The sequence below is a fragment of the Haliotis cracherodii genome, unplaced genomic scaffold, assembly GCF_022045235.1.
Source record: "Haliotis cracherodii isolate W230 unplaced genomic scaffold, xgHalCrac1.p SCAF_3, whole genome shotgun sequence".
Taxonomy (NCBI): Eukaryota; Metazoa; Mollusca; class Gastropoda; order Lepetellida; family Haliotidae; genus Haliotis; species Haliotis cracherodii.
The window spans coordinates 57,367,836-57,394,093 of NW_027266286.1; the positions used below are offsets into that span (position 1 = coordinate 57,367,836).

General features: G+C 41.3%; 1 protein-coding gene across 1 annotated transcript; it reads left to right on the forward strand.

Annotated features, from left to right (window-relative positions):
• The first annotated feature begins 3,981 nt into the window (after nt 1-3,981).
• On the forward strand, nt 3,982-7,145 carry LOC139475116 (uncharacterized). The gene is made up of 4 exons (XM_071258367.1): nt 3,982-4,089; nt 4,858-4,969; nt 5,374-5,480; nt 5,837-7,145. Exons 1-4 carry the CDS (start codon nt 4,050-4,052, stop codon nt 5,908-5,910), a joined length of 333 nt encoding a protein of 110 aa, XP_071114468.1. The 5' UTR covers nt 3,982-4,049; the 3' UTR covers nt 5,911-7,145.
• Nucleotides 7,146-26,258: the final 19,113 nt, after the last annotated feature.

Genomic DNA, 26,258 nt, shown 5'->3' on the forward strand with positions numbered 1-26,258 from the left:
CGTTTGGATGGTTGTCTCTGTGATGGGAAGACGGTTTAGGTCGCAGTTGGGTGGTTATTTCTGTGACTAAAACACTGTTTATGTTGCGTTTGGGTGATTGTTTATGTGACTGTTTAGCGTGCGTTTGGGTGGTTGTTTCACTGACGGGAACACTGTTTAGGTTGCATTTGGGTGTTTGTTTCTGTGACTGTTTAGCGTGCGTTTGGGTGGTTGTTTCTCTGACGGGAACACTGTTTAGGTTGCGTTTGGGTGATTGTTTCTGTTATGGGAACAGTGTTTAGGCTGCACTTGGGTGGTTGTTTCTGTGATGGTAAGACTGTTTAGGTTGCGTTTGTGTGGTTGTTTCTGTGATGGGAACAGTGTTAAGGCTGCATTTGGGTGGTTGTTTCTGTGATGGTAAGACTGTTTAGGTTGCATTTGGGTGGTTGTTTCTGTGATGGTAAGACTGGTTAGGTTGCGTTTGGGTGGTTATTTCTGTGATGGGAACAGTGTTTAGGCTGCACTTGGGTGGTTGTTTCTGTGATGGTAACACTGTTTAAGTTGCGTTTGGGTTTTTGTATTTGTGATGGGAACAGTGTTTAGGCTGCACTTGGGTGGTTGTTTCTGTGTCGGGAACGCTGTTTAGGCTGCATTTGGATGGTTGTTTCTGTGATGGTAAGACTGGTTATGTTGCGTTTGGGTGATTGTTTCTGTGATTGGAAGACTGTTTAGGTTGCGTTTGTGTGGTTGTTTCTGTGATGGAAGCAGTGTTAAGGCTGCATTTGGGTGGTTGTTTCTGTGATGGTAAGACTGGTTAGGTTGCGTTTGGGTGGTTGTTTCTGTGATGGGAACAGTGTTTAGGCTGCACTTGGGTGGTTGTTTCTGTGATGGTAAGACTGGTTATGTTGCGATCGGGTGATTGTTTCTGTGATGGGAACAGTGTTTAGGCTGCACTTGGGTGGTTGTTTCTGTGATGGTAAGTCTGTTTAAGATGCGTTTGGGTGGTTGTATTTGTGATGGGAACAGTGTTAAGGCTGTATTTGGGTGGTTGTTTCTGTGACGGGAACGCTACTTAGGTTCCATTTGGGTGTTTGTTTAGGTCATGGTAAGACTGGTTAGGTTGCGTTTGGGTGGTTGTTTCTGTGTGGGAACAGTGTTTAGGCTGCACTTGGGTGGTTGTTTCTGAGATGGGAACACTGTTAAGGTTGCATTTATGTTTTTTTTCTGTGAAGTGACAAAACTTTGAATCATCTTTAATCCTTAATATGTACCTTCTCTTTGTATGTGCTCTACGTTGCTTAATCATTTCAGTTAGAGCCTTGGTGGAGAACTTATGAGTGCACCTAGCGAACATTCTCATGCCTAGAGCTTTGAAAACTCCTGTTAGTTCAAGAAAAAGGACTGGAAAAATGTAAAAATGATTATAAAAATAAATCATTGAGCCACGTAGAGAAAATAGGTAAAGACAGTATTTCTATTTATTACGGATCAGCCAAATATCCCATGGATAGTCTCTGGCACTACTGCACTGTTTTATTAGATACTTGTAGGTCCTTTTTGCACCATTTTCACATCACTATCGCACCACAATAAAGTCTCTTCTGTGCCATCTTTGCCAAACTGACACGACATCTGTGTATCACTTTCACTGAGTAATGGAATTGTGAGATGTGATAACATTTCATAACACAGGGAAGTAACTTATGAAATGTAGCTTATGACGACGTTGATCGATCACTTACATACTAAAATGAAAACAAAAATCCTTCAGTGAAAAACTTCCGTGGCTTCTAAAAAACCACTTCGATCCAAAAAGCTGTGGGATGACGTCCATTGTAAATGCACTAAAGCAGCAGGAATGAAGTTCAAATATTTTCTCTCACTAGAGAATACCCCACTCAGACACAGTATACTGACTCCGAGCCAATCGGTCCTTTTTTGCGCTTTAATGCATGCTGAGCGCAAGACAGCAAGTACCATCTTTGAAACATGTTTTGGTATGGTGCTGCCGGGGGTCGAACCCCAGACTTGCTGCTCTCCGGGCGGACGCTCTACCACTTAACCATGGAGGCAGTCTCATACCACCTAGGCAGACAATCTACTCTTCATATCTCCAAGACAGAGATTATCAACTCTTCATTCAATATCGACAGAGTTATCTACTCTTCATACAATCTAGACAGAGTTATCTACTCTTCATACAATCTAGACAGAGTTATATACTCTTTATACAATCTAGACAGAGGTATCCACTCTTCATACAATCTAGACGGAGCTCTACCACTGGTTCTATGAATGAGGCGGTTCATCATGTGAGTGAGTAAGTGAGGGAGTATGGTTTACGCCACTTTTAGAAGCAATTTTCCATATCTTTGCACACTCTACCCATGTGGGGATCGAGCCAGGGGCTTTGGCATGACGGGCAAACGCTTTAATCACTACGCTACCCCACTTCCCCTGTATCATTCTTGAACATTCCCACAGTTCAACGAATCAATCAACACTTAGTGATTGCATTGTACTTTGGCCGGCCTAGCCCGCTATCTTCATAAAAACGTTATCTTTCTAGGTCATATTATCTGCTGACAGACGCAAATTTCTTTTCATCATGACGCATTTAGACTGAAACGAAAGCACAACTACGTTTCTTGGAAATCGACTTTAAACGACACTCCCATTAATTCATTTTGACTCACCACCTCCAGATTACAAATGTTACAACTGTACTTTCAAACCAGCTTCGCGTAACCTGTTTGAACTGGACAACGGGTTGGAATGTTTTTGTTTAAATATGTTTTTGTATAAATTTGCTTGTGCTATACCAATTAATAGTCTATTAAACACTTATTGTTTTCGTACAAATTTAAACAAAATGAAATGCTGTTGACGTTAATTAAGGGGTCTTCGAGAAATTCATTTTATTATTGTGATTTACTGATTTTGTAGAATGTAATTTATTATTGTTTCAAACTCTGCTGGTCTTGACTTGATTATTTACACGCCGTCGAGATACTGAATAGATATTTCTAATTGATATTTTCCTGGGGTTTTTTCTTCTAAGTGTTGGGGTGGGTGGTTGGGGTGAGGTATTGGGTTGTTAATGGGTTTCGTGGTGGTTGTGCGGGTTTCAACTGGAGTGGGAATACACTTGATCCAATAGTTTGCCTTAGGTTTAAAGGAACACCAACAAATTGATCTCTGGACATGCTTGGTGTCATACAAAATGTGTTGTGTAACTTTCAGAGTAGGTCTTGAAGCAGTGACCGGTTTTTGTCCAAGAGATATTCAAGCAATACCACTTCCCGTCCACCACTCCCCTCACCCCTATAATATAGAATAAGTGTTTGCATATACCATTTAAAATGCACCAATCAAACAATACGAGACTTTCATTGGAAATGGCAAGGGCTGTAACTTGTTAAGGCAAGTGGACGTTTTTGGTTCAGAAAATGCTCAGCAAGCTGTCTGCAAATCATTATCCCACAATACTCAGGAACCAAGCAATTACCATGGCCCTTGCAACGGTTATGTGGGTGTCATCGACAAAGATGATATAATTTTTCTTCATGTCACAGTGACTGATCATTTATCAGGCTCCGTTCTCAAGTTCAAATCAGTTATCCCTCTAACATAAGCTTACAAACAATCATGATTTGACACAGTGCCTTGATAGTGCTGGGTGTTTGATGACACACGTGAGCAGGCGTTGGTCGGTATGCAGGACGTTATCATATTTTAACCTGCACATTATCCAAAATGTCAAAAAGACGAATTCTACAAATCAATACAAATCTAAAATACCACAATTGAGTGGATATCACTATTGAAATTGGGTGAAGATCATCAATAAAATTGCACTTAGGTCCCTTGTCAGTCACCATCGCCAACTTCGTACACATGATTGTGAGATGGCCCCTATAATCCTCGTCCAATTGCTGCAATCGGTATTCATTACTTGTTACAGATTACTGATAACACAGCCCGGAGATGTGTTTTAGAAAAAAATTGCAAACTTGATCTCAGGTGTGTACCAGTAAAACGTCATTTTGGAGGTCCTGTGGAAGAGCAACATGTTTTCTAAACTGGTGATAGTTTCCCTATGCGTGATTGGTACGTATTGAAACTCATGATTTTAAAAGTTGCACATGAGTCGTTTACATAATTTAGAGTTTTCCAGCCTTAATGTTTCGTTCACATTTCTGACATGGCGGTTACTTTGTAACAATACAACCTTTGCAACCGCCTCCTAAGTAACCGCCTCCTTGGTCAAGTGGAAGGTGCGTCTGCTCGGAGGTGCGTCAAACCGAAGACGTAAAACAAATGGTACTTGTTGCCCTACCGGATGCGCGGCAGCAAGGGGATATAACAAGGACGGCTCAGAGTCGGTATAATGTGTGACAAGGGAAACCTGTTGTACTCGGGGGCGCGGGTGGCCCAATAGTCTAAGGCGCCGCGATTCGCTGTGCAGAGTTGCTTCCCTTGGGCATGCCAGAAACCTATGATTGTGGGTTCGAATTCTGGTTCGCCCCGATTATGTTTCTAGGTTTGTCAGCACCGTATCCGCGCTCGTGGGTTTCACCGAAGCGTTAAACGTCTGAGACCTGCATCACTTCGGGTGTTCCTCCCACATTAAGCTGACACGCCGGGATATAACTGGAATACTGTTAAAAACGGCGTTAAACGCAACTCTGTTCACACTGTTGTCCTACGGTGGGCTAGCACTATAAAACCGGCATAAGTTGACACTAGTACCAGCAGCCACAGACATGCACGTCACTACAAGAGCGACATAATCTTAAAGGCAACATTAATCCCCATATCAACTCTCCTGTATCGTTGAGTATGACGTGACGATAGATCAGGTTTCTTTCATTACAGCTCTCAGCATCAGTGTGGAAGGTACATGTGACGCAAATGCCTGCTCCTCAGAAATGCAGAATTACGTAGGACTTTTATCACAGGATGATTTAACTATCCAGGACGTGTGCCCGTAAGTATCTTCTCTTTGTCTTTATATGTGAAATGTCATCATTTTAACGCATATCATTTTTTAATGATACAGTAACAAAAATAATGTGTTCCTGATATAGAACACATATTTTCCGAATCATTAGAACATAATTGTTTTCATCTATCATAGATTGTATTCCAAACATAAGTGCATTCTTTTCATATTTGATCTCAAGTAGTTCACCTGAATGTCTTTCAGGGGGTATTGTAGTATACTGGCAAATACTGATTCGAACTGACGGTCCTTTATTGAAAAGGACAAAAGGTATACTTGCTTGTTTTTCCAAGGTTAAGTGAGCAGCCCATCATTTTTGTTGCACAGCATGCCACTAATACCTACAAATGAAACACTTGTTATCAACTATTTGTGAAATACTTTATTAGGGTTGCCTTGGCATATATTGACTGTGAAAAAGGAGTCATCGAAGATTGCGGAATAGATTCATCTTTACTCGATTCTGTGAAGAGTTATATTGAGCAGAACGGCTGCAGAGAGTACATTCTCGGCAATTTTGAATCGATTTCTTATTTATTTTATACAAAACGTTCTACTTGCTTGTACTTGAAAACAAGTTGATTGAATGTTCCTCTGCTCATTATCCCAAAGGGATTCCGCGTCACACGACGGGACTCAGGACCAGGAAAAAAATGTACATTTTCATGTTTAAATACACATATTTAAAACGATAACATACTGTTAAATAATTGATATATAATTATCAAGGAAGTGAATATTGCTAAATTCAGTCTTGATATTCAAAAGATTAATCATCTAAAGTGTCCAATTTGATTATCCAGGTTTATATTTTAAAACTTGTTCTACTAATTAAATACCTTTCATTTTCAGATTCAGCCGAAAAACTTTTCGTCTTCAGTCCATTCCTACTCCTACTTCTCCTTTTGGCCAAGTCAGTTAACTAAATAGATTCGGTATTCTGAACATACACTGAACATGCATGTACTTGTCCTTTGTAGGTTTCAGAGATATTTGATCTTTATATATAACATAAGTAAAAATAGATGAGCTCTAAATTGGATATGCTATCAATGTCGAAGTGAAAATAAGAAAATCAATTATCTCCAGTAGCAGTCTATTACCTATTCCTCCTTTGTTGGAGAGTAGACTTGATTGTGTTGCTACAATTTTCCATGTTGTGAAACCTCGATGGTAAAGACAGTATTGATCCGGAAATCCTGCCCTCTGGAAAAATACATTCGAGTCCAACTGTAGAATATACCAATCCGGACCATTTTTATAGTGAACGGTATTGCCAGGATCAAACGGAGTCACATACAAAATGGTTACAAATTGTTTTTTGTTTTTGTTTGTTTGTTGTTTAACGACGCACTCAGCAATAACAACAAACAAACAAACAAACCTATTCTACCCCGGAATCTTCACGGGTCTACAAATTGTTGAGAAATAGAAGTAATGAGTAAAAATGGAACTGACGATGAAACATATATAATGTCGAAATGAAGAATACATGATACTGAAATGGCCATTTCATTTCTCGTTATTTGATGAAATGTCTTTAAACTACAATTTGTCGAAAGCATATGCCATGACTGAGCTACAAATAAGTGGACCCGTGAAGATCCGGGAAGACTAGGTCTTCAGCAATCCATGCTTGCCGTAAAAGGCGACTGTGCTTGTCGTAAGAGGCGACTAGCGGGATCGGGTGGTCAGACTCGCTGACTTGGTTGATGCATGTCATCGTATCTCATTTGCGTGGATCGATGCTCATAATGTAAATAACTGGATTGTCTAGTCCAGACTCGATTATTTACAGACCGCCGTCATATAGCTGGAATATGGCTGAGCGCGGCGTTAAACAACAAACAAACAAACAAATGATTAAGATCACTGTAACACATACTTATCCAAGAGATGCTTGTCAAAAATGTCTTTTTAAGGCTCTTGATCCATGTCATTTTTCTTAATGCATAGTATGTGCAATGGGGACAAGTTTTCTCAGAAACTACGGATGACAGAATTTGTGTGTATTAATTTCACATTTAGCCATGTTTTCCGATGACATAGAGTGGCCCAAATGCCGATCTCTTCTTTAGGCTTTTAGGACTCTTTTTGTAGTTTATGTTCACTGCTATATGAACAAACAGAATTCGAATGTGCCTCATGGCGGGGGATAGTGACAACGCTGCTTTTTTTAATACTTTGGCCTGCCTGGTCTGCTGTCTACGGAAGCGAGGTAGGGCCACGGTGAAAATCTTTTGTCTAAGTATCTCCTACGTAGGACTTAGTATCTCCTACGTAGGACTTACTATCTCCTACGTAGGACTTCCTTTCTCCAAGATACTAAGTCCTACGTAGGAGATATTAATTCTAGGCCTTACTAAGTCCTACGTAGGAGATAGTAAGTCCTACGTAGGAGATAGTGATTCTAGGCCATACTAACGCCTACGTAGGAGAAAGTAAGTACTACGTAGGAGATAGTAAGACCTACGTAGGAGATAGTAAGTCCTACGTGGAAGATACTAAAGCAAAAAAATTCACCGTGGCCCTACTACGCTTCCGTAACTGTCAACACAGAAACGTTATCGATGTTAATCATATTAAGAGGCGAAAATGTTTGGGATCGATGACATGTATCAACCAAGTCCACCCGATCCCGTTAGTCGCCTTTACGACAAGCATAGTCGCCTTTTACGGCGAGTACCGGCTGTTGAAGACCTATTCTACCCAGGAATCTTCACGGGTCGCTGACTTGGTATACTAAAGTAAAAGATTTCACCGTAGCCCTACTACGCTTCCGTAACTGTCTACACTGATACGTTATCTATGTTAATCATATTAAGAGGCGGAAATGTTTGTTCAAAGTGGCGCATTTAAGCTGAATCGAAAGTACAACTGTGTTTCTTGGAAATCGACTTCAAACGAGACTCTCATTATTTCACTGTTACTCACCAACTCAAGACGACAAGTGTTGTGGATTACAAACTGTCGATATGAGTAAAAGACAAGCCTCGTCATCCATAAAGCAGAAGCAAGTCACTCAGGCTGCTTTGATGAGGAAAGTCCAGCACGACCCCGGCAGATTTCGAGTTGGAGCCACAAGTGACATGTCTTCAAGAATGTCTGGCTACAAGAGTGATGGATGCAAAGGGAAGACGGCTTACTATGCGCCGTCCCAGAACCCTGGGATGAAGGAGAATAAGCTCCTCAGCAAACTCCCCGCCAATCATCCGCACAACGATCACAAATCAAGCAACTACCATTGCCCTGGTCAAGGTTATGTGTATGCCATCGACATGAAGAAATAGTTACAAAGATGTAATCTGGGGCTGTTTACTCTTTGTCACCATGACTGTGTGACATTTCTTTGAATCATAGGAGCATTTTGTGACATTCATACCTTGAACGAGATGTTTTCTTGCTGAAACAGATGAGGAATAGGGATAGGAAAAGTGCTGAAGAACCTGATTTCAATTGAAGATACAAGTGAGTCTTCGAAAATGACACTTTAAAAAATATTTTGGACACTCATGCCGGCCAATACGGCGTTGTATTATTTTTGATAGTATTGAGTACTCTGTAAATGTATGTATTTCTCATTTTATTGATTATGTCAATTTGACATTTCGCTTGAAAACAGCAAATGGAAAGAAATATGTACATGATTTATTAAAAACTGCCCCAGTGATTTGGCGAGTCATGTGTTTTAACCACACCGGACGGATGGACTTACTTTCTGTTGTTCCATCACATTATGAAAGGTTTGGGAATAGATTTTCATTACATATGGCTGCTAGATATTTTCTCGATTTGAAATGTCGATTTGTCTTCAAAACAGTGCTTTTTGATGCATTCAGTAAAACATTCCGGAATGTAGTTTTGTGTAAATAATGTTGAAAAGGTTAAGGTGAATTATATGAAACATGATAATCTAGTTTAAATTCACATGTGTGTTATTTGTTAAAAGTTTTGCACGAATATATTGTAAGAAAGACTGTTGGAAGAATGAAATTATCACTCAAAGAGACAAATGACAGATTCTATTATTCATAACACGAAACATGTTTTTCCGCTGACATACACAACAACACAAGAGCATGCAGCTGCAGCTGTCTAATTGTAGTCGTATTCTTGCAGTAACACTAGCATAGCGGGCTTCTTGAGGACAACCCCCTCCTGGACATACCAGTGTGTCTTGTTCTATCCCCTACTGGACATGCTAGTGTGTACTGTTTATCCCCTACTGGACATGCTAGTGTATCCTGTTCTATCCCCAACTTGGCACGCTAGTGTGTCCTGTTTATACCCTACTGGACACGCTGGTGTGTCCTGTTCTATCCTCAACTGGACATGCTAGTGTGTCCTGTTTATACCCTACTGGACATGCTGGTGTGTCCTGTTCTATCCCCCACTGGACATGCTGCTGTTTCTTGTTTTATCCCCTACAGGACATGCTGGTGTGTCTTGTTTTATCCCCTACTGGACATGCTGGTGTGTCTTGTTCTATCCCCTACAGGACATGCTGGTGTGTCTTGCTTTATCCCCTACTGGATATGCTGGTGTGTCCTGTTCTATCCCCTACTGGACATTCTGGTGTGTCCTGTTCTATCCCCTACTGGACATGCCAGTGTGTCCTGTTCCATCCCCAATTGGACATGCTGGTGTGTCCTGTTCTATCCTCAACTGGACATGCTAGTGTGTCCTGTTTATACATTACTGGGCACGCTGGTGTGTCCTGTTCTATCCCCCACTGGACATGCTGCTGTGTCCTGTTCTATCCCCTACAGGACATGCCGGTGTGTCCTGTTCCATCCCCAACTGGACATGCTAGTGTGTTCTGTTCTAATCCCTACAGGACATGCTGATGTATCCTGTTCTATCCCCTACTGAACACACTGGTGTATCCTGTTCTGTCCCCTACTGGACACACTCGTGTGTCTTGTTTCATCCCCTACAGGACATGCTGGTGTGTCTTGTTTCATCCCCTACTGGATATGCTGGTGTGTCTTGTTCTATCCCCTACAGGACATGCTGGTGTGTCTTGTTCTATCCCCTACAGGACATGCTGGTGTGTCTTGTTTTATCCCCTACTGGATATGCTGGTGTGTCCTGTTCTATCTCCTACAGGGCATGCTGATGTGACCTGTTCTATCCCCTACTGGACACGCTGGTGTGTCCTGTTCTATCCCCTACTGGACATGCCGGTGTGTCCTGTTCCATCCCCAATTGGACATGCTGGTGTGTCCTGTTTATCCCCAACTGGACATGCTAGTGTGTCCTGTTTATCCCCAACTGGACATGCTAGTGTGTCCTGTTTATCCCCAACTGGACATGCTGGTGTGTTCTGTTCTATCCCCAACTGGACATGCTAGTGTGTCCTGTTTATTCCCTACAGGACATGCTGATGTGTCCTGTTCTATCCCCTATTGGACTTGCACTGGTTCATATAATTACCAAGCCTTAAAGTCTTAAAGTTGGTTTACTACTATTTACAATACTATTGCAATAGTGAATATAATCCCAATAGACAACCCTATTCAACAGCATTACCGTCTTCACTGTTTATACATGAACTATCCGCGAATAGCTGGACTATTGCTGATGCGGCTTAAAGCACACTTACTCACTCACTCACTCACTTATACACGAAGGTGCAGTGAACTTAAGGATAAGTTTTATTCGATACTGAATGGCCTCAGGCCCATAGTACAATTCTGTTTTCGGGAGTGGTTTCGGATCTGTTTAACAGGTCATATTCTAATTAAGATAGCATGATAAATGAACAGTGATAGTATAGTTGTTGACAAGCTCGATATAATTTTTTGTGGAGTGGGATGTACATAAAAAGTCAGATCAATAGGTGCAGTTAACTTACAGGTATAGCTGGACAAATACGAGGGGGGCGATAGACACCATCAAAGTAACCTTTACAGCACCCCTTCAACAGTTAGACAGACACTGTTCTATTATTGCAGATTACAACGACAATTTTATCTGTGTACAACAACAAGGATGACTCAACAGCCCAAAGTGACAATTACCGCATTTCAAAACGTCATGGTTTCATATACATTCTTACACATATTTTGGGTCAGTGGGGTAGCCAAGTGGTTAATGCGTTCGCTCGTCACACGAAGACCTGGGTCGGTTTCCCCACATTGGGTTCAATGTGTGGAGTCCATTTCTGGTGTCCCCTTCCATGATATTAATTGCTAACAGCAATCATGTAAGACCACAATCGAGCACACTCATAGACATGATGCCAGGGCATCTGAGGAAAGACTTTCGTATGTAAACTGCTTGAATATCAATAGGGGGAGAAATAAGTGACTTCATAAAAATCTAACATATGCTATATTTGGGATAACACTTTCTTAGTAAAGTACAGATTCTCGTACTTTTATGGGTTGAGTCCCGTCCGGGATTAGAGCCCACACTTGCCAGAGTGAGGCACCTAATCGCCAGCACACAAAGTCAGTGATCTAACCCACTCAGCCACCGAGGCTTCCACAAAAATGAAAGTCCGACAACTGGTAGTCTAGATCACGTACTTTGAGTACCCCTCTGACAAGTGTGAATTGGCACGGCTTCCATGGCATTGTGTATTCATTCATAAAAATCGTTTGTGCACTTGTACAAATATCACTTCTTCACCTACACCATTGAATTGTTTATGTCATCTGGATGGCATTATTGACGTCACTCGAATGTTATTGTGACATGACGTCACACTAGAAACGAGATCATTGCTGAAGATTGTTGATGTCTATCACCAGTTGTGGTTTTCTACGACAGCGGTTGTGATCAGTGCATTTTTCAAAAGGGGAGCTCTAAAGAAATAATGGGTGATATAGAAATGATTACATTCGCATGTGTGTCAAACGGACTTTCGTACTAGCGTCTGAATTTATGAAAACCCCTCGCTCTCGTTTGGTAAATACAAGAATTCTGACACAAGTTTCGTAACATCAGTATGACACATGCTGGTATGCTGATCTCTATGAATGATCTTTGATTACAGAATCTATCCTTTCTTACCAAACCAGAGCAGGATACAGTCGGAGAGTCTCCATGGTCACGTGGTCCATGTATTTCAGTTTGTCAACATTGTCGTCGCCTGGATTTGTCTGAAAAACGTATGCAGGATACATGATGTAACTTACTTAATTACTTCTGGTTTAAAAGCAGAGTTGACATACAGCGTACCTGGGTTTGGTCCTGGTTTTATAAATAAGGAATCTTATCACAATTATGAAAGCAGAGTCCCTTTGTTGATTGGATCCATTCCCAGAATGCTCCTAATGCAATCATGTTTTTTTTTATTTTTCTTCAACGCCGCATTCAGCAATATTCCAGCTATATGACGGCAGTCTGTTAATAATCCAGTCTAGACCAGACAATCCAGTGATTGACATCATGAGCATCGTTCGCAATTGGGATACGAAGACATGTATCAACCAAGTCAGCCAGTCTGACCCCCGTTAGTCCTCTTACGTCAAGTATAGTCTGCTCTTACGGAAAGCATTGATGGCTGAAGACCTATTCTACTCCGGATCTTCACGGGTGAATGCAATTATGTAATCATGTCTAGCTCGTGGTTTTCATATAATGAGAAAATGTCTAACATGACAATCTGAGCGTTTCCATGATCACATTATCCATGTATGTATGTCAGTCGGCCAATATCATCATTCATAGTACAATTCCCCCCCTCATTCTTCAACAGTTCAATGCATCAGTCAACACTTAAGTGATTGGCCGGCCTAGCCTGCTATCTTCATAGAAACGTAATCTTTCTAGGTCATATTATCTGCTGACAGACGCAAATTTCTTTTCAGAATGACGCATTTAGGCTGAAACGAAAGTATGACTATGTTTCTTGGAAATCGACTTCAAACGACGCTCCCATTTGTTCATTTTTACTTACCCCCTACAGATTACAAGTGTTACAACTGTACTTTCAAACCAGCTTTGCGTAACCTGTTTGAACAAGCTAACGGGTTGGAATGTTTTTGTTTAAATATGTTTTTATAAATTTGCTTGTGCTATACCAATTAATGGCCTATTAAACACTAATTGTTTTCGAACAAATTTAAACAAATGAAATGCTATTGCCGTTAATTAAGGGGTTTTAAGAAATTCACTTTTTTATTGTGAATTACTGATTTTGTAAAAGGTAATTTATTATTGTTTCAAACTCTGTTGGTCTTGACTTGATTATTTATGCGCCGTCGTGATACTGAATAGATATTTCTAATTTATATTTTTCTGGTTTTTTTTAAGTGGTAAACGTCTGAGGCCAGCATCACTTCGGGCTTTCTTCCCACATTAAGCTGACATGCCGGGATATAACTGGAATACTGTTAAAAGCGGCGTTAAAAGCAAATCACTCATTCACACTGTTGTCCTACGCCGGGCTAGCAATATAAAACCGGCATAAGTTGACACAAGTACAAGCAGCCACAGACATGCACGTCGCTACAACAGTGACATTATCTTAGAGACAACATTAATCCCTATATCAACTCTACAAATTGCTGTTTGTGTGTTTTTTTGTTTGTTGTTTAACGCCGCAATCAGCAATATTCCAGCTATATGACAGCGGTCTGTAAAATAATCGAGTCTGGACCAGACAGTCATGTGATTGACATCATGAGCATCGATCCGTAACTGTCTACACTGATACGTTATCTATGTTAATCATATTAATGTTTGCGGAAATGTTTGTTCAAAGTGGCGCATTTAAGCTGAATCGAAAGTACAACTGTGTTTCTTGGAAATCGACTTCAAACGAGACTCTCATTATTTCACTGTTACTCACCAACTCAAGACGACAAGTGTTGTGGATTACAAACTGTCGATATGAGTAAAAGACAAGCCTCGTCATCCATAAAGCAGAAGCAAGTCACTCAGGCTGCTTTGATGAAGAAAGTCCAGCGTGACCCCAGCAGATATCGAATCGGAGCCACAAGTGACATGTCTTCAAGAATGTCTGGCTACAAGAGTGATGGATGCAAAGGGAAGACGGCTTACTATGCGCCGTCCCAGAACCCTGAGATGAAGGAGAATAAGCTCCTCAGCAAGCTCCCCGCCAATCATCCGCACAACGATCACAAATCAAGCAACTACCGTTGCCCTGGTCAAGGTTATGTGTATGCCATCGACATGAAGAAATAGTTACAAAGATGTAATCTGGGGCTTTCAACTCTTTGTCACAGTGACTGTGTGACATTTGAATCATAGGAACTTTCTGTGACATTCAGTCCTTGATCGAGATGTTTTCTTGCTGAAACAGATGAGGAATAGAGATCGAAAAAGTGCTGAAGAACCTGATTTCAATTGAAGATACAAGTGAGTCTTCGAAAATGACACTTTAAAAAAGATTTTGGACACTTATGCCGGCGAATAAAGTGTTGTATTATTTTTGATAGTATTGAGTACTCTGTAAATGTATGTATTTCTCATTTTATTGATTATGTTAATTTGACATTTCGCTTGAAAACAGCAAATGGAAAGAAATATGTACATGATTTATTAAAAACTGCCCCAGTGATTTGGCGAGTCATGTGTTTTAACCACACCGGACGGATGGAGTTACTTTCTGTTGTTCTATCACATTATGAAAGGTTTGGAAATAGATTTTCATTACATACAGCTGCTAGATATTTTCTCGATTTGAAATGTCGATTTGTCTTCAAAACAGTGTTCGTTGTCTTTTGATGCATTCAGTAAAACATTCCGGAATGTAGTTTTGTGTAAATAATGTTGAAAAGGTAAAGGTGAATTATATGAAACATGATAATCTAGTTTTAATTGACATGTGTGTTATTTGTTAAAAGTATTTGCACGAATATGTTGTAAGAAAGACTGTTGGAAGAATGAAATTATCACTCAAAGAGACAAATGACAGATTCTATTATTCATAACACGAAACATGTTTTTCCACTGACATACACAACAACACAAGAGCATGCAGCTGCAGCTGTCTAATTGTAGTCGTATTCGTGCAGTAACACCAACATAGCGGGCTTCTTGAGGACAACCCCCTCCTGGACATACCAGTGTGTCTTGTTCTATCCCCTACTGGACATGCTAGTGTGTCCTGTTCTATCCCCCACTGGACATGCTGGTGTGTCCTGTTCTATCCCCAACTTGATACGCTATTGTGTCCTGTTTATCCCCTACTGGACATGCTGGTGTGTCCTGTTCTATCCTCAACTGGACATGCTGGTGTGTCCTGTTCTCTCCCCAACTTGACATGCCGGTGTGTCCTGTTCCGTCCCCTACTGGACACGCTGGTGTGTCATGTTCTATTCCCCACTGGACATGCTGCTGTGTCCTGTTCTATCCCCTACTGGACATGCCCGTGTGTCCTGTTCCGTCCCCTACTGGACATGCAGGTGTGTCCTGTTCTATTCCCTACAGGACATGCTGATGTATCCTGTTCTATCCCCTACTGGACTTGCTGGTGTGTCCTGTTCTATCCCCTACTGGACACACTGGTGTATCATGTTCTATCCCCTACTGGACACACTGGTGTGTCTTGTTCTATCCCCTACAGGACATGCTGATGTGTCTTGGTCTATCCCCTACTGGATATGCTGCTGTGTCCTGTTCTATCCTCTACAGGGCATGCTAGTGTGTCCTGTTTATCCCCTACTGGGCACACTGGTGTGTCCTGTTCTATCCCCAACTGGACATGCTAGTGTGCCCTGGTTATCCCCTACAGGGCATGCTGATGTGTCCTGTTCTATTCCTTACTGGACATGCTGGTGTGTCCTGTTCTATCCCCAATTGGACATGCCAGTGTGTCCTGTTTATCCCCTACTGGACATGCTGGTGTGTCCAATTTATCCCCAACTGGACATGCTAGTGTGTCCTGTTCTATCCCCTACTGGACTTGCACTGGTTCATATAATTACCAAGCCTTAAAACCTTAAAGTTGGTTTACTACTATTCACAATACTATTGCAATAGTGAATATAATCCCAATAGACAACCCTATTCAACAGCATTACCGTCTTCACTGTTTTGTTTATACACGAACTAGCCGCGAATAGCTGGACTATTGCTGATGCGGCTTAAAGCACACTTACTCACTCACTCACTTATACACGAAGGTGCAGTGAACTTAAGGATAAGTTTTATTCGATACTGAATGGCCTCAGGCCCATAGTACAATTCTGTTTTCGGGAGTGGTTACAGATCTGTTTAACAGGTCATATTCTAATTAAGATAGCATGATAAATGAACAGTGATAGTATAGTTGTTGACAAGCTCGATATAATTTTTTGTGGAGTGGGATGTACATAAAAAGTCAGATCAATAGGTGCAGTTAACTTACAGGTATAGCTGGACAAATACGAGAGGGACGATAGACACCATCAAAGTAACCCTTACAGCACCCCTTCAACAGTTAGATAGACACTGTTCTATTATTGCAGATTACAACGACAATTTTATCTGTGTACAACAACAAGGATGACTCAACAGCCTAAAGTGACAATTACCGCATTTCAAAACGCCATGGTTTCATATACATTCTTACACATATTTTGTAAGATGTAGACCACAATCGAGCACACTCATAGACATGATGTCAGGGCATATGTAGAAAGACTTTCGTATGTAAACTGCTTGAATATCAATAGGGGGAGAAATAAGTGACTTCATAAAAATCTAACATATGTTATATTTGGGATAACACTTTCTTAGTAAAGTACAGATTCTCGTACTTTTTTGGGTTGAGTCCCGTCCGGGATTAGAACCCACACTTGCCAGAGTGAGGCACCTAATCGCCAGCACACAAAGTCAGTTATCTAACCCACTCAGCCACCGAGGCTTCCACAAAAATGAAAGTCCGACAACTGGTAGTCTAGATCACGTACTTTGAGTACCCATCTGACAAGGTGAATTGGCACGGCTCCCATGGCATTGTGTATTCATTCATAAAAATCGTTTGTGCACTTGTACAAATATCACTTCTTCACCTACACCATTGAATTGTTTATGTCATCTGGATGGCATTATTGACGTCACTCGAATGTTATTGTGACATGACGTCACACTAGAAACGAGATCATTGCTGAAGATTGTTGATGTCTATCACCAGTTGTGGTTTTCTACGACAGCGGTTGTGATCAGTGCATTTTTCAAAAGGGGAGCTCTAAAGAAATAATGGGTGATATAGAAATTATTACATTCGCATGTGTGTCAAAACACGAAACTAGCGTCTGAATTTATGAAAAACACTCACTCTCGTTTGGGAAATACTAAGAATTCTGACACAAGTTTCGTAACATCAGTATGACACATGCTGATATGCTAGTCTCTATGAATGATCTTTGATTACAGAATCTATCCTTTCTTACCCAATCAGAGCAGGATACAGTCGGAGAGTCTCCATGGTCACGTGGTCCATGTATTTCAGTTTGTCAACATTGTCGTCTTGATTTGTCTGAAAAAAGTATGCAGGATACATGATGTAACTTATTTAATTACTTCTGGTTTAAAAGCAGAGTTGACATACAGCGTACCTGGGTTTGGTCCTGGTTTCATAAATAAGGAATCTTATCACAATTATGAAAGCAGAGTCTCTTTGTTGATTGGATCCATTCCCAGAATGCTCCTAATGCAATCATGTTTTGTTTGATTTTTCTTCCACGCCGCATTCAGCAATATTCCAGCTATATGACGGCAGTCTGTTAATAATCCAATCTGGACCAGACAATCCAGTGATTGACATCATGAGCATCGTTCGCAATTGGGATACGACGACATGTATCAACCAAGTCAGCCAGTCTGACCCCCGTCTTGTTAGTCCTCTTACGTCAAGTATAGTCTGCTCTTACGGAAAGCATTGATGGCTGAAGACCTATTCTACTCCGGATTTTCACGGGTGAATGCAATTATGTAATCATACACTAGCTCGTGCCCCGAAAAGAATCCCAACACCAAACAAAGTCCACAATCATACAAGCAATTTTCCCGCAATATCACGGCGCAGGACACCAGAAATGGTCTTTGCACACTGTACCGATGTGGGGATCGAGCAAGGATCTTTGGCATGACGGGCGAACGCTTTAATCACTAGACTATACCACTGCCCCTGTATCATTCTTGGGGCGGTCGGGTAGCCTAGTGGTTAAAGCGTTCGCTCGTCACGCCGAAGACCCTGGTTCGATTCCCGACATGGGTACAATGTGTGAAGCCCATTTCTGGTGTCCCCTGCCGTGATATTGCTGGAATATTGCTAAAAGCTCACTCACTCACTGTATCATTCTTCAACAGTTCAAAGCATCAGTCAACACTTAAGTGATTGGCCGGCCTAGCCCGCTATCTTCATAGAAACTTTCTAGGTCATATTATCTGCTGACAGACGCAAATTTCTTTTCAGAATGACGCATTTAGGCTGAAACGAAAGTATAACTATGTTTCTTGGAAACGACCTCAAACGACACTCCCATTAATTCATTTTGACTCACCACCTGCAGATTACAAGTGGTACAACTGTACTTTCAAACCAGTTTCGCGTAACCTGTTTGAACTAGCTAACGGGTTGAAATGTTTTTGTTTAAATATGTTTTTGTAAAAAATTGCTTGTGCTATACCAATTAATAGCCTATTAAACACTTATTGTTTTCGAACAAATTTAAACAAATGAAATGCTATTGCCGTTAATTAAGGGGTTTAAAGAAATTCATTTTTTTATTGTGATTTACTGATTTTGTAGAATGTAATTTATATTGTTTCAAATTCTGCTGGTCTTGACTTGATTATTTACACGCTGTCGAGATACTGAATAGATATTTCTAATTGATATTTTTCTGGGTTTTTTTCTGAGTGTTGGGTAGGGTGGGGTGGAGGGATGGGGTTGGGAATGGGTTTCGGGGTGGTTGTGCGGGTTACAACTGGAGTGGGAATACACTTTATCAAATAGTTTGCCTCAGGTTTAAAGGAACCCCATCAAATTGATCTCTAGACATGCTTGATACCATACAAAATGTGTTGTGTAACTTTCAGAGTAGGTCTTGAAGCAGTGACCGGTTTTTGTCCAAGAGATATTCAAGCAATACCACTTCCCGTCCACCACCCCCCTCACCCCTATAATATAGAATAAGTGTTTCCATATACCATTTAAAATGCACCAATCAAACGATACAAGACTTACATTGGAAATGGCAAGGGCTGTAACTTGGTTTTGTTAAGGCAAGTGGACGCTCTTGGTTCAGAAAAGCTGTCTGCAAATCATTATCCCACAATACTCAGGAACCAAGCAATTACCATGGCCCTGGCAACGGTTATGTGGGTGTCATCGACAAAGATGATATAATTTCTCTTCATATCACAGTGACTGATTATTTATCAGACTCCGTTCTCAAGTTCAAATCAGTTATCCCACTAACATGGGCTTACAAACAAATATGATTTGACACAGTGCCTTGATAGTGCTGGGTGTCTGATGACACTCGTGAGCAGGCGTTGGTCGGTATGCAGGGCGTTATCATATTTTAACCTGCACATTATCCAAAATGTCAAAAAGACGAATTCTACAAATCAATACAAATCTAATAAACCACAATTGAATGGATATCACTATTGAAATTGGGTGAAGATCATCAATAAAATTTCACTAAGCTCCCTTGTCAATTATTACTCACCATCGCTAACAACGTGAGATGGCCCCTGGAATCCTCGTGTGGTCAGACACTTGCTGCAATCGGTATTCAATACTTTTTACACATTACTGATAAGACATCCCGGAGGTGTGTTTTAGACATAACAAAAACTTGATCTCAGATGTGTACCACTAAAACGTTATTTTGGAGGTCCTTTTGGAGCAACATATGGATGTTTTCTAAACTGGTGATAGTTTCCCTATGCGTGATGGGTACGTATTGAAACTCGCGATTTTGAAAGTTGCACATGGGTCGTTTACAGAATTTTCCACATTTTCCAGCCTTAATGTTTCGTTTACATTTCTGACATAGCGGTTACTTTATAACCGCCTCCTAGGTCTAGTGGAAGGTGCGTCTGCTCGGAGAGCGGAAGGTAGGTGGTTCGATTCCCTGGCCTCGTCATACTGAAGACGTAAACAGATGGTACTTGTTGCCCTACCTGGTTTTTCAGCACAATACCCGTGCTCGTGGGTTTCACCGAAGTGGTAAACGTCTGAGACCAGCATCACTTCGGGCTTTCCTCCCACATTAAGCTGGCATGCCGGGATATAACTGGAATACTATTAAAAGCGGCGTTAAAAGCAACTCACTCATTCACACTGTTGTCCTACGCCGGGCTAGCACTATAACACCGGCATAAGTTGACACTAGTACAAGCAGCCACAGACATGCACGTCGCTACAAGTGACATTATCTCAAAGGCAACATTAATCCCCATATCAACTCTACAAATTGTTGTTTGTTTGTTTTTTTGTTTGTTGTTTAACGCCGCACTCAGCAATATTCCAGCTATATGACAGCGGTCTGTAAAATAATCGAGTCTGGACCAGATAATCATGTGATTGACATCATGAGCATCGATCCACGCATTGGGATCGATGACATGTATCAACAAAGTCGGCGAGCCTGACCACCCGATCCCGTTAGTCACCTTTTACGGTAAGAATCGGCTGCTGAAGACCTATTCTACCCAGGAATCTTCAGGGGTTGCTGACTTGGTATACTAAAGCAAAAGATTTCACCGTGGCCCTACTACGCTTCCGTAGCTGTCTTCATAGATGCGTTATCTATGTCAATCATATTAAGAGGCGGAAATGTTTTTTTCCAAGTGGCGCGGTTACGACGTAAATTGTAATAAAAGGGTAAATTGTAATAATATTTTGACGTAAATTGTAATAACAACGTAAATTGTAATAATATTTGACGTAAATTGTAATACGCAAATTGTAATAAAAATTGACGTAAATTGTAATAATCTCTACTTGCGGTAAAATGTAATAAATTCTTACGTAAATTGTAATAACCTTACTGCCGTAGTGTCAGAGACGCCAACTGACTAGAAATGATCTTTGTCAGTTGCGCTTGCGTTTCTCATGTACAATTCGAGAAATACTGTCTATGATGACAAACGTACAAAACTGTTAAGTTAGGGATGGTTGGTATAGGCTTTATCGTACAATCGTTATTAAAGGGTGGTGTCAACATCGAAAAAATTAAATGACTGAAAGATCCATCCTCGGGTTCAAAATGATGGCTACACAACCGTTCGACAAATAACTTAATTGTATAATTCTAAAGGCCGACTGCATGTCGAATTTTGCTAGTAGTGCTCCCTTCCCCAGTTGTTGAACCATATGAGTAGCTTCATCAAATCTGGCATACACAACGGAACAGGCCTCTGTGTCTATGAAGTCGTTTATAGATTTACCCCTGTGATGGGATAGATCGTGAATTAGACGGAATTCCTCCGCATGCTTACCCAGATGCTGACCATAGCCTGGCTGCTTCTTTGGCACCAGGCCTATTGGGGATACTTGGAGGTTGTCCAGGGGGGGTGTCCTTGAAGGGGCCCGCCATCCTGCCAAGGTCGACTTCCTTTTGTAGATTTTGTTTCACGTAGCCTGCCGTGTCTTGGTGCGTGGCTGATCGCAAGTTTCGTGCCAGGCGACCTGTGCGGCTTCCCTGGAACTCGAGCTTAAAGCCAAAGCTAAAACCTACCCATAAATAATTTGCATCTCTGTAATTGACCCCATCATATTGGCGTAACCACGGGGGAAGGGGTCGTTGAATTTACCTGCCTTGACGGCTGGTTTTCTGTTAGGGAAAGGCTGATTGGGCTTGTATGGGGTCGGTTGGACCCCATTCCCTCGAAAGCAGGTCCTAGAGCTGTGGGAATGTTTGCCACATTTACCGCATTTGTGAGTGAACTTACAGTTGAATTTATTGAAATCCAAGCATACCTGACTGGCGATGTCCCCCTGTACGCGTGTCATTGCACCCCGTCCGCATGATTCTGGTTGTCGTACCGGCTGTGTGACCATGTACTTCAGCCACAACTCCCCGTCGATGTTGTCCCAGCGTCGTGAGGGGTCCCTTGACATTCTGTGTCGGAATTGTTGGTCGTAGGTTGACCAGGCATCACCCCCCTCCCCCGAATCGAAGTGCCGCCGTTCTTATGGTTTCCATGTAGGACAGAAACACTGGGTTGTGCGGACCTCGGAGTGCCTACTAACATAGATATACATGAAAATGTGGAAAGTTGAAGTCCAGCTTGGCGGACAGGCGATTTGGCTGCTGCTTTATAGGTTTAAAAATTACCTTACCTGAGGAGTCGTACGCCATGGTAATCGTACCGTCCTCGTGACTTCCCTCGGTGTTTGGTAGGATTGTGCCGAGGTCGACAAACTCGCCACGCCAGATTTTTTCAATCACCTGTTGTTTGACGTGTGCGTCTATTCCATCCGCACGGAAGGATAGGGTATCCCCTTCTCCTGGTTGTCCTGGCCTGCTTGGCTCCCCTCACAAGCTTGTGGTTGACCGCTGATCTTCTCTTGGGAGGCATCACGAAAGGTCGAGGTGGTGAGTTGGTATTCCACAAGTGTAAAAATGTCCCGAGGATGAAGTTCGGGAGTAGAACGAAATAAATGCGATACGGCGAGTGCTGAAATAGGTGGTATTCAAACCGTAATCGGCGAAACATACATAAACACACACACAAACACACACATACATACCACATACATACCTATAATTGATTGCAACAAATTTATTATACATTCTGATGCGCTTTGAAACTGAACAAGACATGCCCGAAGATACCGGATATTATTTGTGTATACTTTGAATTATGATTTCGTACCGTTATCATGATGGATTCTGTTTTTGTTGTTGGGGCACGGAGTTATTATCCAAGCAAAAGTTTTCAGTAAGTTGTTGTTAGTTCTTCATGACATATGAAAGGAATCCAGACAGTTACATTTATTCATTTATTTCATTAAATATACTTCTCCCTATGAAAGGAAATATTTTATGTCATATTAATGATCCATATGTTAATCATACATTGCTACAAATATTGCATAAGTTAACATGGTTAACTAAATAAATAATGATATAACTGTAATGCTGTTCAAAACGGTATTAAACCCAATTCAATCACACTTCGCGTCGGGGACAGAGAAGACTCAGTCATTTCTCGGAAACGGTCATGTGATATGTCTCTTACACGTCTTTATTCATGACCTACATTTAGCGATCAGGTTTGAGTTTGTGTGCATGTCTGAAATGCATTTGATGAAGGTTGAGCGCAACAGCTTAAAATGGGAACGGCACACGCTTGAGTGTAACAGGTTGTCGTACCGGCTGTGTGACCATGTACTTCAGCCACAACTCCCCGTCGATGTTGTCCCAGCGTCGTGAGGGGTCCCTTGACATTCTGTGTCGGAATTGTTGGTCGTAGGTTGACCAGGCATCACCCCCCCCCCCCCCTCCCCCCCTCCCCCCCCCCTCCCCCCCCCTCACCCCCCCTCCCCCGAATCGAAGTGCCGCCGTTCTTATGGTTTCCATGTAGGACAGAAACACTGGGTTGTGCGGACCTCGGAGTGCCTACTAACATAGATATACATGAAAATGTGGAAAGTTGAAGTCCAGCTTGGCGGACAGGCGATTTGGCTGCTGCTTTATAGGTTTAAAAATTACCTTACCTGAGGAGTCGTACGCCATGGTAATCGTACCGTCCTCGTGACTTCCCTCGGTGTTTGGTAGGATTGTGCCGAGGTCGACAAACTCGCCACGCCAGATTTTTTCAATCACCTGTTGTTTGACGTGTGCGTCTATTCCATCCGCACGGAAGGATAGGGTATCCCCTTCTCCTGGTTGTCCTGGCCTGCTTGGCTCCCCTCACAAGCTTGTGGTTGACCGCTGATCTTCTCTTGGGAGGCATCACGAAAGGTCGAGGTGGTGAGTTGGTATTCCACAAGTGTAAAAATGTCCCGAGGATGAAGTTCGGGAGTAGAACGAAATAAATGCGATACGGCGAGTGCTGAAATAGGTGGTATTCAAACCGTAATCGGCGAAACATACATAAACACACACACAAACACACACATACATACCACATACATACCTATAATTGATTGCAACAAATTTATTATACATTCTGATGCGCTTTGAAACTGAACAAGACATGCCCGAAGATACCGGATATTATTTGTGTATACTTTGAATTATGATTTCGTACCGTTATCATGATGGATTCTGTTTTTGTTGTTGGGGCACGGAGTTATTATCCAAGCAAAAGTTTTCAGTAAGTTGTTGTTAGTTCTTCATGACATATGAAAGGAATCCAGACAGTTACATTTATTCATTTATTTCATTAAATATACTTCTCCCTATGAAAGGAAATATTTTATGTCATATTAATGATCCATATGTTAATCATACATTGCTACAAATATTGCATAAGTTAACATGGTTAACTAAATAAATAATGATATAACTGTAATGCTGTTCAAAACGGTATTAAACCCAATTCAATCACACTTCGTGTCGGGGACAGAGAAGACTCAGTCATTTCTCGGAAACTGTCATGTGATATGTCTCTTACACGTCTTTATTCATGACCTACATTTAGCGATCAGGTTTGAGTTTGTGTGCATGTCTGAAATGCATTTGATGAAGGTTGAGCGCAACAGCTTAAAATGGGAACGGCACACGCTTGAGTGTAACAGAGAATTACCGTTTACCGGTGGTGGTGGTTCATGAAACAAATAGACAAAGCGTTTTTGTTTGGTTAGATGAGTAAGAAGTAATGATTACTGGGAACCTCGGTCCCTTCTACCGTGTATACTGACACGTTGGCAATGATATATGTAGCTTCCGATTACGAGGCAGATGCATTTCTTTCATTTCTGTTCATACATTTAAGATGAACCGAAAGTACAACTTCACTTCGAGGAAATTGGACTTTGACCTACTCCATGACAAACAACAACCTGACTGTGTATCACGTTATAGAAATAGTAAAATGGCAGTAGATAAAAACGTTCGTCATGCGTAAAAACAGACCTAGATTGGCTTTGATGTGCGAATTTATGGGGAATTTATGGGGAATTTATGGGGAATCCAAAGTACATCTTTGTTTCTTGGAAGTCGACTTAAACTGCACACACATTTGCATTGACAATATTGTGTAACTTTCACGTGATAACAACTGATACTGCTTAATGACACTGCAATGTGACGGTCATATTTGTGAGGTGATAAACAAAGGAATGTGATGACGTGCTTCACGAATGCAACTGATATGTGACCAGGTCGATAAGTTTAACGTTCCCTGAAATGTTTTCAATAACATGTGATAACCAAGAAAGCACACTTTTAGATTAATGTTCAGCCTTAATATATGTGGAGTCGAGCGGACGTTAATTTCGAACACATGATCTGCTCTCGACAGTAATATAGCTTTTGGTTACATCGTCAACGGCAGTTTGCATGTCTGGTTTATAGTGTTTATACATGTGTCATATGATCGGCGTCATACACAATATATGACAAAATGCACTGTTGTCATGCAATTGCTCAATAATTGGAGCGAGTGAGTTTGGTTTTACGCCGCTTTTAGCAATATTCCAGCAATATTTCGGCGGGAACACCAGAAATGGGTTTCACACATTGTACCCATGCCGGCTCAATAATTGGAACATGGTGGAACAATGTGGACATGGTGACATGTTGACATGTTGACTAGGATTATCAGCCCAGAGGAAATTCATGATTGGGAAACAGATACGAAAGCAGTTAAACACCTAACTCTTGCACTTTGTTTAACGTGTATTTAATGAATATATGATTAAACATTTCATGTACTTGCAATAGTCTTCAAGTAGGAGTAACCAATGCAATACACTTACGTGATGTTTTAACCACTATATTCTGGAGAGACATGTTCGAAAACTGACTTTAAGTTAATAATTTAAGTTAATGATCTTATGCTAGATTTACTGATTAAATGTAAAGACTACTACTACTACTACTACTACTACTACTACTACTACTACTACTACTACGAATGGACTAAATGGATCAGGTTACTTGGTTCATTGCATGTCACCGAATACCGATTACTTGGGACGTTATGTAATACCAGTCACTTGAAGATGAAGAAGTATGTGACCTGGTACTATTTATTCTGCCAAATGCAGGAAGAAAGATGTGTTTGAAATTCATTCTATTGATCGAAATGTTTCTTAATTCCAGATAATATTTTTGCCGGTTCTGTGTTTTCAAGGGGGCCGCCATCTTGTTTGCCAAAACACGTACCGGTTTTTATTTCG

Bases quoted from the DNA above. Each gene is read 5' to 3' on its own strand.
- LOC139475116 (XM_071258367.1), top strand. From the start codon at position 4,050: ATGTTTTCTAAACTGGTGATAGTTTCCCTATGCGTGATTG. The intron at 4,970-5,373 runs GTAAGTATCTTC...ATACTTTATTAG, and splicing joins ACTATCCAGGACGTGTGCCC to GGTTGCCTTGGCATATATTG. The intron at 5,481-5,836 runs GAGAGTACATTC...TTTCATTTTCAG, and splicing joins TATTGAGCAGAACGGCTGCA to ATTCAGCCGAAAAACTTTTC.